At 43.6% G+C, this 14,153-nt stretch overlaps 1 protein-coding gene across 2 annotated transcripts in view; it reads right to left on the reverse strand.

Moving 5' to 3' along the window:
* Window positions 1-2,758: 2,758 nt before the first annotated feature.
* Window positions 2,759-14,153, reverse strand: part of LOC123993319 (nuclear factor NF-kappa-B p105 subunit-like) — a 40,184-nt gene continuing 28,789 nt past the window's right edge. For both annotated transcript variants that reach the window (XM_046295334.1, XM_046295333.1), the window contains exons 9-24: window positions 13,786-13,890; window positions 9,369-9,460; window positions 9,138-9,276; window positions 8,813-8,956; window positions 8,502-8,600; window positions 8,305-8,424; window positions 7,971-8,112; window positions 7,638-7,752; window positions 7,332-7,533; window positions 7,077-7,246; window positions 5,697-5,799; window positions 5,425-5,558; window positions 5,092-5,161; window positions 4,798-4,964; window positions 4,316-4,454; window positions 2,759-4,205 (exon numbers count right to left, since the gene is read on the reverse strand). In XM_046295334.1, the coding sequence (XP_046151290.1) occupies window positions 4,126-4,205; window positions 4,316-4,454; window positions 4,798-4,964; window positions 5,092-5,161; window positions 5,425-5,558; window positions 5,697-5,799; window positions 7,077-7,246; window positions 7,332-7,533; window positions 7,638-7,752; window positions 7,971-8,112; window positions 8,305-8,424; window positions 8,502-8,600; window positions 8,813-8,956; window positions 9,138-9,276; window positions 9,369-9,460; window positions 13,786-13,890 (2,021 nt within the window). In that variant the 3' untranslated portion in view covers window positions 2,759-4,125. The remainder of the gene's footprint in view (window positions 4,206-4,315; window positions 4,455-4,797; window positions 4,965-5,091; window positions 5,162-5,424; window positions 5,559-5,696; window positions 5,800-7,076; window positions 7,247-7,331; window positions 7,534-7,637; window positions 7,753-7,970; window positions 8,113-8,304; window positions 8,425-8,501; window positions 8,601-8,812; window positions 8,957-9,137; window positions 9,277-9,368; window positions 9,461-13,785; window positions 13,891-14,153) is intronic.

Raw genomic sequence — 14,153 nt, forward strand, 5'->3', positions numbered from 1 at the left:
CTCTGGTATTCTGGTGTGTTTTGTAACATAACTACTTTTTAAATGTATGAACATGGAGATGCATTGGGACTGTTGTTGTTAGTCTGTTCTGGTTGGACTACAAGTAGAAAACGATATGCTGCTGAGAACCCCTCAACAACTGTGGGGCTATTTATATGCCCCCCATGACTAGAGCAGCTATGGCCTTTCAGATGTAATCGTAGCCATGTCTTTTCCTAGACTCCTTACCTCGATTTAAGCAAATCTTTGAAGACTTGGACTGTTCAGAGCAAGTCCACATCAGTATTGAGATGCACCTGGATGCTGTTCTCTGGATGCTGAATGCCTGCATTTTAAATCTGTAAATGTTTATTTACAGTTTGGTCATTTAGCAGACCTATCCAGAGCGACTTACCCTATTATACTGAATACACATATAACCTTCATGTAAATTGTTGGTTCCATGTTTCCCAGGAATGTTCCATACGTACCAAAATCATATTTCTCTCAAATTTTGTACACAAATTTAACAACCCTGTTAGTGAGCGTTTCTCCTTTGCCAAGACAATCCATCCACCTGACAGGTGTGGCATATCAAGAAACTGATTAAACAGCATGGCCATTACACAGGTGCACCTTGTGCCGGGGACAAAATGCCACTGAAATGTGCAGTTTAGTCAAACAACGCAATGCCACAGACGTCTCACGTTTTGAAGGAGCATGCAATTGGCATGCTGACTGCAGAGAATGTCCACTTCTCTACCATAAGCTGCCTCCAATGTCATTTTAGAGAATTTGGCAGTACGTCCAACCGACCTCACAACCATGTAAGTAACCACGCCAGGACCTTCAAGTCCGGATGGAGGGGATGCCAAACAGTAATTCTAATTTTGTGGGGAATATCCTGATTGGGTTTGGGCCTCCCAGGCCAATCCATAGATTAGGGCCAAATGAATTTGTTTAAATTGATTTTCCTTGATGAACTCTGCAAAATCTTAATTGTTGCATGTTTATTTTTCTGTATAAAATATTGTCCTATTATACAGTGTACAGTTGTGGCCAAAAGTTGAATGACACATTAATTTCCACAAAGTTTGCAGCTTCAGTGTCTAGATATTTTTGTCAGATGTTAGTATGAAATACTGAAATATAATTACAAGTGTCAAAGGATTTTATTGACAATTACATGAAGTTGATGCAAAGAGTCTATGTGCAGTGTTAACCCTTCTTATGCAAGACCTCTGCAATCTGCCCTGGCATGCTGTCAATTAACTTCTGGGCCACATCCTGACTGATGGCAGCCCAGTCTTGCATAACCAATGCTTGGAGTTTGTCAAAATTGGTTGTTTTTTCTTTGTCCACCCGCCTCTTGAGGATTGACCACAAATTCTCAATGGGATTAAGGTCTGGGGAGTTTCCTGGACCCAAAATATTGATGTTTTGTTTCCCCAAGCCACTTAGTTATCACTTTTGCCTTATGGCAAGGTGCTCCATCATGCTGGAAAAGGTATTGTTCATTACGAAACTGTTCCTGGATGGTTGTGAGAAGTTGCTCTCTTGTACAATCCCTGTACCTTTTTCAGAATATCAGTCTGTCCCTGATGTTTTTCCTGGAGATAAGTGGCTTCTTTGCTGCCCTTCTTGACACCAGGCCATCCTCAAAGTCTTTGCCTCACTGTGCAGATGCAGTCACACCTGCCTGCTGCCATTCCTGAGCAAGCTCTGTACTGGTGGTGCCCAGATCCCGCAGCTGAATCAACTTTAGGAGACGGTCCTGGCACTTGCTGGACTTTCTTGGGCGCCCTGAAGCCACCTTCACAACAATTGAACCCGCTCTCCTTGAAGTATTTGAGGATCCGATAAATGGTTGATTTAGGTGCAATATCCTTGCCTGTAAAGCCCTTTTTGTGCCAAACAACGATGACGGCACATGTTTCCTTGCATGTAACCATGGTTGACAGAGGAAGAACAACGATTCCAAGCACCACCCTCCTTTTGAAACTTCCAGTCTGTTATTCGAACTCAATCAGCATGACAGAGTGATCTCCAGCCTTGTCCTCGTCAACACTCAGACTTGTGTTAACGAGAGAATCACTGACATGTCAGCTGGTCCTTTTGTGGCAGGGCTGAAATGCAGTGGAAATGTTTTTTGGGGGGGGATACAGTTCTTTTGCATGGCAGAGGGACTTTGGAATTCATTTGATCACTCTTCATAACATTCTGGAGTATATGCAAATTGCCATCATACAAACTGAGGCAGCAGACTGAATTAATGTGTCATTCTCAAAACTTTTGGCCACGACTGTATACAGGTTTTTTTTCTTTCTCTATAAATAGCCTCTATGTAAACTGATCCTCAATGTCTTACGTTTGTTTTCTTGGAAAGCTTCAAATGCTACTATGATGCAATATTAGTACTTGTTGCATATTCAACTTGTCTAAAAAGCCCCATCAACTGATTTGAGCCAGGCTGTGGATTAACTGCATTGTTTGAATGGAATGTTGGAAGTGAATATGAAAAATGTATGCTATCATTCCTCAAACTGTGGCTAGCTATCAGAACATAGTGGAGAAAAAATGCATATCTTAAGAGTTTATCACAGCACTGGCAAACAATGGCTGACCTTTAGACTGTCATAAGATTAATATCCATTGTAGTATTCTAATTCTATGGTCAGATACTGGCCATCTTCCCCCAACTTGTTGTGCAAGTGCGTGAATATGTGCGGGCCTTTGTCCACCACTAAGAAGCTGCTAGAATATGGGGAAAAGACATGCACACAATTAACAATTTTATTAAAAAAGTATTACAATCGAACCCATTAATAGAACCCTTTGACTATACAAAAGGTTCACAGGGTACAGGTATAAATATTGAAGCTCCACACAAAGTGAAGCAGTGCTTGCCTATTAAACCTTTGGTTTAGGATTGATCTCAAAATGCCAGTGTTGTCAGGAAAATGTTGGAACAGCTTCAAACTTGGTTGAAACAAATCTTTCAACGTCCATCTGAGGTCAATAACATAAAGAGGGTTTATGAATACCAAATGACTCACTGAATACTTAATTTCAAAATGGGAAAGAACAATGAAGAAAATAAAGCACCACTCATTCTCAAACATGTCTTCACCGTGGTCTTGAAGCAGAACTTGATAACAAAAGTAAATATTACTATAAACAAATGGCTTTCAAAAGTGAGTTTAGACCCTACTTCATACAGACGTCAAGGGGTACGATGGAAAGCTCGTCTACACAGGAATAAACTCAAGGCTATTCAAAAGTGGTTTCTGTACTGTAGTCAAGGCTGAGGATTGTGCTTCAACAGGCTTCATGATTATTACAATAAACCATTATCATACGTACAAATCACTGGTAGCACCACTTCCATAGGAAATTTAATTGGACTTTGTTGTACATGATACAAGAGCATGTATTAGTGGTTGCTTGGTTTCAATACAAACCACTCAACAGTAACCAATCTATCCATGTGATATTTCCACAGCTACGGGGTCACTTTATGAGTGGGGGATATATAACGGGCTATCTATCCTTTTGGCAACGACTGCTGTATATAGAGGCAATTTTCATTTAATATCATTTATCAGACACTTTTTTCCAAAGTGGCTTACGCCTTGTAAATCAGGGGGTGTTGGAATTTATTTCTCTCTGGCTTTGCCACGGTCCAGAGTGCCACACTTGGTTATTTGAATCGGCTGCATTTTTGACCGCCATGCTCCAAATGAACTGTAGTGTGGGGAGAACATTTCTGATCATATCATTTTGAATCTAATAATCTCTTAAAAATACAAATGATTAAAAAAGTATTTTCCACATTTATACCAAACCTCTGAGTTTTCCCCTGAATAAAACACATTCATGATGTTAATTCAAACAAGATTCAAATAGATTACATTCAGGTTTCCTGAAATGTCATTATGCAAACATAACATGCATACTATGTTTACATATACAAAGCCACTTTCAGAACATTAAAAGTAAGGATATTTAGCATGATGTGTGAGGAGACGAGCTTGCTAGAGTGTCCCTTTCAGAGAGAAATTGTCTGTAGCCTGCTTATAGGAAGTAGAAGCCTCATGAAATCCTGACAAGGTCAGGGCCCTGATGTGTGATTAACCAATCTGGCAGTCACGCTGTGGAGAGCTCCACCCCACTGTCACACACGCCACTGTCCTCCTGTCCGTCCAGCTTCAGATCCTGGACACGTCCTGAGAGACAAGTGGGGGAGGGGGTTAAGGGCAGGTGACATATGCCAGATGATTCTATTTAAATCTTATAAGGTATGCTAGTATATATATATATAGTACATTGAGCTTACCTAAGAGCTCTGTGGTGCTTCGGGGAGCTAGAGGAGCCTGCTCCGTTTCACACAGTGCCCCCTGCAGGACTGTCAACGCGGTGGAGTTCTCCACCATCCTGAGTCCCTCCAAAAGGTCCATGACCATTCCCCCGGACACCTACAGACAGGGGCATAGAAGTGTTACTTATCGACCAACTATTGAGTCCAAATTAAACGGAAGTGTTGAAAAAATCCCCAAGTTTCAATGAGAACATATGAATTCATTTTCTGTGCTGACTTGAATTCAAGGTGGGAGAAATCTGAGAGAAAAAAAAAGCTATCAATGTTAAATGTATAATCTTACAATGCCTATGTTTCCCCCTCATGTCTTTGTCTGAATGTAGATGAATGTGTCCTGGCACAACACCAGAGAAAAGGAGGAGTATGTTTCCAGAGAAACATCGGCTTTCTTAGGTTGGGATAGTGTGTGTGTGTGTGTGTGTGTGTGTGTGTGTGTGTACCTCGTAGCTGTCCAGCAGTGTGCTGGCGGGGGAGGGGCTGAGTCTGAAGGCGCTGTTGAGGATGCCCAGCCCCAGCGTGTTTGCCAGGCTCTCCCAGCTCCCCCCCTGGCACTCAAGGGCCTGGCATAATGCCCGCTTTGTGTCTGAGCCGAGGCTCCGCATGTCACCTACAGAAACATGACACCGTTAGCTGTACTCCACAGTGGACAAGAACCAAGATGAGACAGCAGTATATCCCTATGGCTTAGAGATTACAATGAAGGGGGTTGTTTAAACTGAAGTGCAGGAGCCAACCTTGAGGGGGGATGAAGACTGGGATGGTGGTCTCTGGCTTGTACTCTTTGCCATTCAGAATGTCCAACACCTAGAAGTACAAGGAAGAGAGAGAATATTTAGCGAACATTCAAATAGATAAAAATGAAATTTTCTTTCAGCTCGTGAATTCACGTCAGTAGTTTCGTCGTCATAAAATGACATGCATGTTATCTTTAGAGTAAACATGTAAAGGTGTGAGAAAGGACTGTAGCAATATTAGTCAGTTGAGTGAGATACGTGCAAGACGATAGCAGAACATGGAGGAAAATGACTTCCAGAAAACACATCAAAGTGTGTGCATGTGAAACCCACCTCAGGAGTGGCAGCCATGTTAAGAGGAGTCATCCCTGGGATGTAGCCTTCATCCTGCTCCTCTTCCTCATCCACACAGCAGTCATCCTCTCTGAAGAACAGGGGCTCAAAGTTCTCTTTGTGAGGATTGGCACCTAGACATGAAAAGATTGATCAAGTCATGTCTGCCTTTGAGCTAGGACTATATTACCAAAAAGCAGTTACAGAGAAAACAAAGACATCAAACTAAGCCATTTTCACAAAAGGGGACAGTTGAAGAAACTCAGTCATACCTGCAGCCATGAGGAGAGCGGTCAGTTTGACAGAGCCCCGGCCTGCTGCTATGTGGAGAGGGCTGGAGCCGTTGTAGGTGCAGCAGTCTACATCAGCATTCCCCTGCGGAGGGAGAGAACACTGTCAACACACATCTTACACCCAGTGGCGACCCGTCATTCTGACATGAGAAGTGCACATCCATGAAGGCTCAAGGTCATTGGCCACAGATAAAATGACATCAAATCATGTTATATGTACAGTGGCTCTGATTGGACCAGATCATGTCAACATCATACTTTCAAGAGCTTAGCTAGCAGTCATCATCATGAATCAAGTCGACAATCTACTGGCAAATCCTTTTCAATCCTTGTCACGTGACGATGAATAATGAAGAGAAATTCTAGATAGAACGTATCGGTGCTCATCGGACATTGCACATAAACATTACACAACAAGTTGGAAATCGCAAATTCAACAGTGAGTGGTTTGGAATTTGAGTCCAAATATGTATTGTATGCTGCTGCATAAATGATGTAATATGCCAGGGAGATATGTATACTGTAGCTAAGAAAGTAATCATCTATACCTCCATGTGGCTCACGCTAATAATTTGGTCCCTTTTCCCCCTCTTAATTAGCCTATAGCCTGTTTTAGAGAAATGTAATCATCGAATATTGTAAGAGCTTTCGTTGCTTATATGCTCCCGTTATCTATCCTGCGGTTCTGACTTGGTGTACAGGGAGAATACTGTAAGAACGGCTCATGTCCTGAATTCTGTTGCTGTACATTTCTAAAGTGCTGAACAAATAGTTATATCGACTACTTGCTCATTAATGTTTTAATCGAAATTACGGCTTGCCTCTTATCCGCTCGTCGTTCCCTTATGCCATAGTTTGTACATCTCAATTGTCAGTAGAAACTCCATTCGTTTAAACAAGTCAGCCATATCAGCTATGTTTTTTTAAAAGCCAGTAAATGAGGCTGAATGAACTGTTTCACTGCCAGACAAGGCTCCGCTGATAACCAGGTGTAACAGTGGTAAGGTGTCAGGACAGCTTTATGTAGGCCCTAACAGTTTGTGGGAACCGTTTGACATCGTTATAGCGCAATTAATGTATTGTTTAGTGTAGCGGCTTTGCTGGCATGCGTAATTATTATTTTTACATCTAGTTTGCCCCACCAAGATGTGCATGCTAAAATCGCCACTGCTTACACCCATCCACGTCACAAGGAAAGGGCTACTTGAGATGTGCTAGTTTGTTACGTTCTAGTTTCACCTTACTAAATACACTCTAGCTCTCCCTTCCAGGTATTGACCAGGCCCAACTCCGCTTAGCCTCAAGATGCCAGCCAGTAGAAAGATGCAGGGTGGTAGGCAAGGCTTCTACGGTACATACCTCCAGTAGCAGGCAGCCTGCCAGGGAGACGTTGTCCAGCTCAGTGGCCAAGTGGAGTGCCGTGCGGCCGCAGCTCCTCTCCTGGCCCTCCACATTGCCCCCGCTCACCAAGAGGTCCCTGAGGGAACATAGGCTATTTGCCAGCACAGCCAGGTGGAGGGAGCAAAATCCTGGAGGACAAAAGCACTGTCATGCTCTAGTTGACTCTTCACTTTCTACTATGCATGTGTCTGTGTGTATAGGAGTGTGTTGTACCTGCTGTGTTGGGGAGGTCCACTAGTTCCACCACCTCTCTGTGTCTTAGTAGAAATCCCACCATCCCTCCCTCCTTCTGCTGAGTGGCCAGGTGTAGAGCTGTGTTTCCGTGGCGATCAGACAGAGTGACATCAGCCCCAGCCAATACGAGGGCCTCGGCCGCCTCCTTTTGCTGGGTTATCACCGCTAGGTGCAAAGGAGTCTGGGATAGAGGGACACAAATATAGGATATTACTGCCTGCTCTGTCACAGACGGACTAAGATCACCACAGAAACACAAGGCTTGTTAGTGTACGTGTTTGTTACCTGGTAGAGGTCATTCCTCATGTTGAGGACCTCCTCTCCAGGCAGGGCAGAGAGCACCTGGGCTAGACTCCTGACTGCGTCTGTCTGGCTGTGGATCACCCCTAGATGGAGACCACTGGAGAAACAGAGGACAAGTCCAGATTGGCATGTGCTACTGGAGAAACTATGCCATGTCAGGGTTATATTTCTCATTGGCATCAATGCAAAGCTGAATGCTGATGGACACAAGATGGAAGCAAATCAATGCAGTTAAAAAAAGTTAGACAAATGCAGTGAAAGTCAGAGTTATGTTTATGTTATGATTCGGTCTGAAGTGAGGTTGGAGGGACGTACGTGTCGCCGTTCTCGTCCTGAGCCGTCATGAGGTGGCGCTGTGGAGCCAGCAGGTAGTGGACGTCTCCAGTGACGGCGTAATGGAAGAGTGCTTCAACCTGCCTCTCAGCCACATCCACCAGCCTAGCCTCCAGCATGCATTCTGGACACAAAACCACTGTCATTAACTACCCTGGCCTCCAACACAAACACACAGTTCTACACTGACAAGTACAGTAGTCTGTTTCCTTGTCCAGTGGCCCACTCTGGCTAAACACTATACTAATTTCCCTGTTGGGCACACCGCCAGTCCTGTCCCCTGGTCCTAGTTCCACACCAGCCCCTCTCTCCTCACTTGTCTCCCCAGCAGAGGCATCCTCCTCCGACTGGGCTCGGTCCGCCACCACTGCCCCAGAGGACGGGTCATCGCCCATGTCGCAGTCATCACCGCTGTCCTCCGCTCTGCCCTGTGTAGCTGTGTCGAGGGAACATGGTTGAGCTTCATTCCTATCTTGAACTTAAATGGAATTGCAGACAGACAAACACACTCACCATGTTTAATGCCCGCCCCACCACCACTCATGCCAGGGGAAAAGCCAGCGCTATAGCCGGTGCCGTAGTTATTGTAGGTGGAATAGGCCTGGAAGTAACCTAAAAGATAAAACAAAGTTGTTCTTTTTAAGTGGTTTCACATTTCCTTTTAGCCTAAATAGACAGTAAAGCTTTTGAACTTGTACTTCGTCTCGTGTGAAGAACTTTGAGAAATTTCCCATTTGAAGTTTACATGGCTTGTCTCGTTCACCTTAAAATCACATTCCTTCTGTGTAAAAATAACAACTCATCAGAAACATTTTTGGGTGTACCTCCTCCCCCTGAGCCGGGTCCTCCCCCTGTAGCGGAGCCTCCTCCCCCTGGTCCCCGGTACATGCCCCCTGCTCCACCTTGGCCGCTGTAGTCCTGGAAATTAGGCAGGGTCTTCTGTCTTTTCCTCTGCACCTCTTCCTTATCTGAGGATGAAGACCAGGGGCAAGATGAGCAGATTGACATGACAGTTGACAGAATAGTGGGTTATGTCCAATTTGAACCCCGTGCCATAAGAATGGCACAAACTATAGTGGTTTGGGATAGAGACCAGCATGCACAGGGGATCTCCAGGACCAGGTCTGGGGGTGTTTCAGACCGGCTCACCTATGATCTGTGGGTGGTAGGTGAAAGGCTTGGGCTCGCTCGTCTCGTTGTCCGATTTACGCTTCAGCTGCACAAACACTGAGGTGGGCTTCTGGAGGTTCAGGTCTCTGTATTTGGGGGTCTTGAAAACAATGGCAAACTGTGGAAGGGAGTGGAGATTTTACCAGTGGTTAGGTTATAGTACTGTTACAGGGGAGGACATATAAACAGACTTTATTGTGTGTCACTGACCTGTCGATGGACATCAGTGGGGGAGAAGTCCCCAAAGGCCTCCCAAGTCAGCCCTGTCTCGTCATCCTCATAGAAGCGCACCTGGATGTCATCTGTAATGACAGGGGAAAAGGTACACGGTCACAACCCCACTTTCAAACTAGGAGTAAAAGAACAAACTGGTGATGTGAAAGATATTGGAGGATAACAGAAGATGACTAGAAAGAAAATGACTTATTTTCAAAAACAACATGTTTGCGCATATAGCCTTCAAGGGTTGATGAGAATCTTTCACTTGTCATCGGTCATGGAACCACAAGGAAACGTCAATATCTTTCCACGATAACAAGGAAGTGGTGCCACCCACTACTGACAGTCCCATAACTACAGAAGTATTTGAATATCCTATTGGAATGTTTTAGCTGTACATGTCCTTGACAAGAAAACTCAAGTCCTGGGAGAGCTGCTGGGTGTGCAGCTCCAACCCAACACCATTTCAAAGAATCGACTAAAATCGTGATCTTCAGTATGTTTTGTCTGAATGAAGTGTCTTAGAACTGGGCTGAAACAAAAGCCTGAAGGGCTGGAGTAGTATACACTGATTGACTCTGCAAAGCATGACACAGCGAGTGGACACGCTTACTGACAGTTGTGGCTGCTTTGCGTGGTGTATTGTTGTCTCTACTTACTTGCCCTTTGTGCCGTTGTCTGTGCCCAACAATGTTTTTACCCTGTTTTGTGCTGCTACCATGTGCTGCTGCCATGTTGTGTTGCTACCATGCTGTGTTATCATGTGTTGCTGCTATGCTATGTTTTCGTCTTAGGACTCTCTTTATGTCGTGTTGTCTCTCTTACCATGATGTGTGTTTTGTCCTATATTTTGAATCCCATCCCTGTCCCCACAGGAGGCCTTTTGCCTTTTGGTAGGCTGTCATTGTAAATAATTTGTTCTTAACTGATTTGCCATGTTAAATAAAAAGGTAGAAATAGACTCGAGATGAGGCCCTTTGTTTGGAGGTCAAACAGCAGAGCACAAAAAAAGACGAACTGAGGTCCCAAAAAAGGATCTTGCATTGCAGGGTTGTTGTGCAGATATCTTGGGGTGGTAAATCAGGGATTGAATTTTCTCAATGGCAGCATTAATCTGACCATTTTTGTAGCCCCTCTCCTTGAATTTTCTTTCTGTTGAAATCGAAGAGTTTTTTTGCTAATTCTTTTGATTTCGACAGAATTGGCTGTAGGGCAAACTATCAGCCCACAACAAACTTTTACGATCAGTAGGTTTCCTGTAAAGAGCAGTGTATAGAACATTATCTTCGCATAATGTATTGTCTCCTCTATCTGCAGTTGAAGTCAAAAGTTTGTATACACCGTAGCCAAATACATTTAAACTCATTGTTCACAATTCCTGACATTCAATCCAAGTAACGATTCCCTGTCTTAGGTCAGTTAGGATCACCACGTTATTTTAAAAATGTGAAATGTCAGAATAATAGCAGAGAGAATGATTTAATTAATCTTTTATTTCTTTCATCACATTCCCAGTGGGTCGGAAGTTTACACTCAATTAGTATTTGGTGGCATTGCCTAAAATGGTTTAACTTGGGTCAAATGTTTCGGGTAGCCTTCTACAAGCTTCACACAATAAGTTGGGTGAATTTTGGCCCATTCCTCCTGACAGAGCTGGTGTAACTGAGTCAGGTTTGTAGGCCTCCTTGCTCGCACACGCTTTTTCAGTTCTGCCCACAAATTGTCTGTGGGATTGAGGTCAGGGCTTTGTGATGGCCACTCCAATACCTTGACTTTGTTGTCCTTAAGTAATTTTGCCACAACTTTGGAAGTATGCTTGGGGTCAAGCATCCATTTGGAAGACCCATTTGCGACCAAGCTTTAACTTCCTGACTGATGTCTTGAGATGTTGTGTCAATATATCCACATACTTTTCCATCCTCATGATGCCATCTATTTTTTGAAGTGCACCAGTCCCTCCTGCAGCAAAGCACCCCCACAACATGATGCTGCCACCCCCATGCTTCATGGTTGGGATGGTGTTCTTCAGCTTGCAAGCATCCCCCCCTTTTCCTCCAAACATAACGATGGTCATTATGACCAAACAGTTATATTTTTGTTTCATCAAACCAGAGGACATTTCTCCAAAAAGTACAATCTTTGTCCCCATGTGCAGTTGCAAACCGTAGCCTGGTTTTTTTTATGGCGGTTTTGGAGCAGTGGCTTCTTCCTTGCTGAGTGGCCTTTCAGGTTATGTCGATATAGGATTTTTTTTTTTTTACTGTGGATATAGATACTTTTGTACTTATTTCCTCCAGCATCTTCACAAGGTATTTTGCTGTTGTTCTGGGATTGATTTACACTTTGCACCAAAGTACGTTAATCTCTAGGAGACAGAATGCCTCTCCTTCCAGAGTGGTATGACTGCTGCGTGGTCCGATGTGTTTATACTTGCTTACTATTGTTCGTACAGATGAATGTGGGACCTTCAGGCCTTTCAGGTTATGTCGATAGAGGACTCGTTTTACTGTGGATATAGATACTAGACTTGTGGAGGTCTACATCTTTTTTTTCTGAGGTCTTGGCTGATTTCTTTTGATTTTCCCATGATGTCAAGCAAAAAGGCACTGAGTTTGAAGGTAGGCCTTGAAATACATCCACAGGTACACCTCCAATTGACTCAAATTATGTCAGAAGCTTCTAAAGCCATGACATCATTTTCTGGAATTTTCCAAGCTGTTTAAAGGCATAGTCAATTTAGTGTATGTAAACTTCTGACCCACTGGAATTGTGATTTATAAGTGAAATAATCTGTCTGTAAACAATTCTTGGAAAAATTACTTGTGTCTTGCACAAAGTAGATTTGCCAAAACTATAGTTTGTTAACGAGAAATTTGTGGAGTGGTTGAAAAACGAGTTTTAATGACTCCAACCTAAGTGTATGTAAACTTCCGACTTCAACTGTTCTTGCCCTTTGTGCTGTTGTCTGTGCCCAATAATGTTTGTACCATGTTTTGTGCTGCTACCATGCTGTGTTTTCATGTGTTGCTGCCATGCTATGTTGTTGTCTTAGGCCTCTTGTTATATAGTGTTGTGGTGTCTTCTCTTGTCGTGATGTGTATTTTATCCCAGCCCCCGTCCTCACAGGAGGCCTTTTGGTAGGCTGTCATTTTAAATAAGAATTTGTTCTGACTTGCCTTGTTAAATAAAGGTTAAATACAATAAATAAATAAAAAGGTAGAAATAGACTTGAGATGAGGCCTTTTGTTTGGTGGTCAAACAGCAGAGCCCAAAAAAAGACTTGAACTTCTGTCCCAAGAGAGGATCTTGCATTGCAGGTTTGTTGACGTTTTGCCAACAGGCCAATACGGCTAAAAAAGGTAGAGAGAGGACAATACACCGCTATAAACCTCTTCCTGGAAAAGCAGGCTGGAGGACCTCCTTCTTGAACAGTCTGACGATGTCACACAGAACTAAGAGCCGGAGAGATAATGCTTCAGACTACGTGTTGACTACGTGTTGCTTCAGACTACGTGTTGCTCCAGACTACGTGTTGCTTCAGACTGCATGTTGACTACGTGTTGCTCCAGACTACGTGTTGACTACATGTTGCTTCAGACGACGTGTTGCTTCAGACTACGTGTTGACTACGTGTTGCTTCAGACGACGTGTTGCCTATGTATTGCTTCAGACTGCATGTTGACTACGTGTTGCTTCAGACTGCATGTTGACTACGTGTTGCTTCAGACTACGTGTTGACTACGTGTTGCTCCAGACTACGTGTTGCTTCAGACTACGTGTTGCTTCAGACTATGTTTTGACTACGTGTTGCTTCAGACTACTATTTTGACTACGTGTTGCTCCAGACTACGTGTTGCTTCAGACTGCATGTTGACTACGTGTTGCTTCAGACTACGTTTTGACTATGTGTTGCTCCAGACTACGTGTTGCTTCAGACTGCATGTTGACTACGTGTTGCTCCAGACTACGTGTTGACTACATGTTGCTTCAGACGACGTGTTGCTTCAGACTACGTGTTGACTACGTGTTGCTTCAGACTACGTGTTGACTACATGTTACTTCAGACGACGTGTTGCCTATGTATTGCTTCAGACTGCATGTTGACTACGTGTTGCTTCAGACTGCATGTTGACTACGTGTTGCTTCAGACTACGTGTTGACTACGTGTTGCTTCAGACTACGTGTTGACTACGTGTTGCTCCAGACTACGTGTTGCTTCAGACTACGTTTTGACTACGTGTTGCTCCAGACTACGTGTTGCTTCAGACTGCATGTTGACTACGTGTTGCTCCAGACTACGTGTTGCTTCAGACTACGTGTTGCTTCAGACTACGTTATCTTCATGATAACGGTGATAAATCACACTTGGGATCATAGATGACAAATCCATTCCAGTCACATACTGTACCTTTCTGGACCTTGTCACAGAGAAGGTAGACCTCTTCTCCTCCTGTCACACAGCCAGCTGTGCGGTCCATCCGCACAATCTTCAGGTTGGATGCATTAGGAGCTTCTACAAACAGAATAAGGGAACTCAGATCTTCTGTTTAGTGCAGGCAGAATACCGTTACTTCTCATTTATTGACAGCTAATAGGTACAGTTCCTTCAGAAAGTATTCTAACACCCTAACATTTTGTTTTATGACAGGCTGAATTCAAAATGGTTTAAAAAATAATAATCTCACCCATCTACACACAATACCCCATAACGACAGAGTGAAAACGTGTTTTTTCTTTTTTTAGAAATGTTTGTTTTCACACCCGAGTCAAGACTAC

This window comes from Oncorhynchus gorbuscha, linkage group LG13, assembly GCF_021184085.1.
Source record: "Oncorhynchus gorbuscha isolate QuinsamMale2020 ecotype Even-year linkage group LG13, OgorEven_v1.0, whole genome shotgun sequence".
Lineage (NCBI taxonomy): Eukaryota > Metazoa > Chordata > Actinopteri > Salmoniformes > Salmonidae > Oncorhynchus > Oncorhynchus gorbuscha.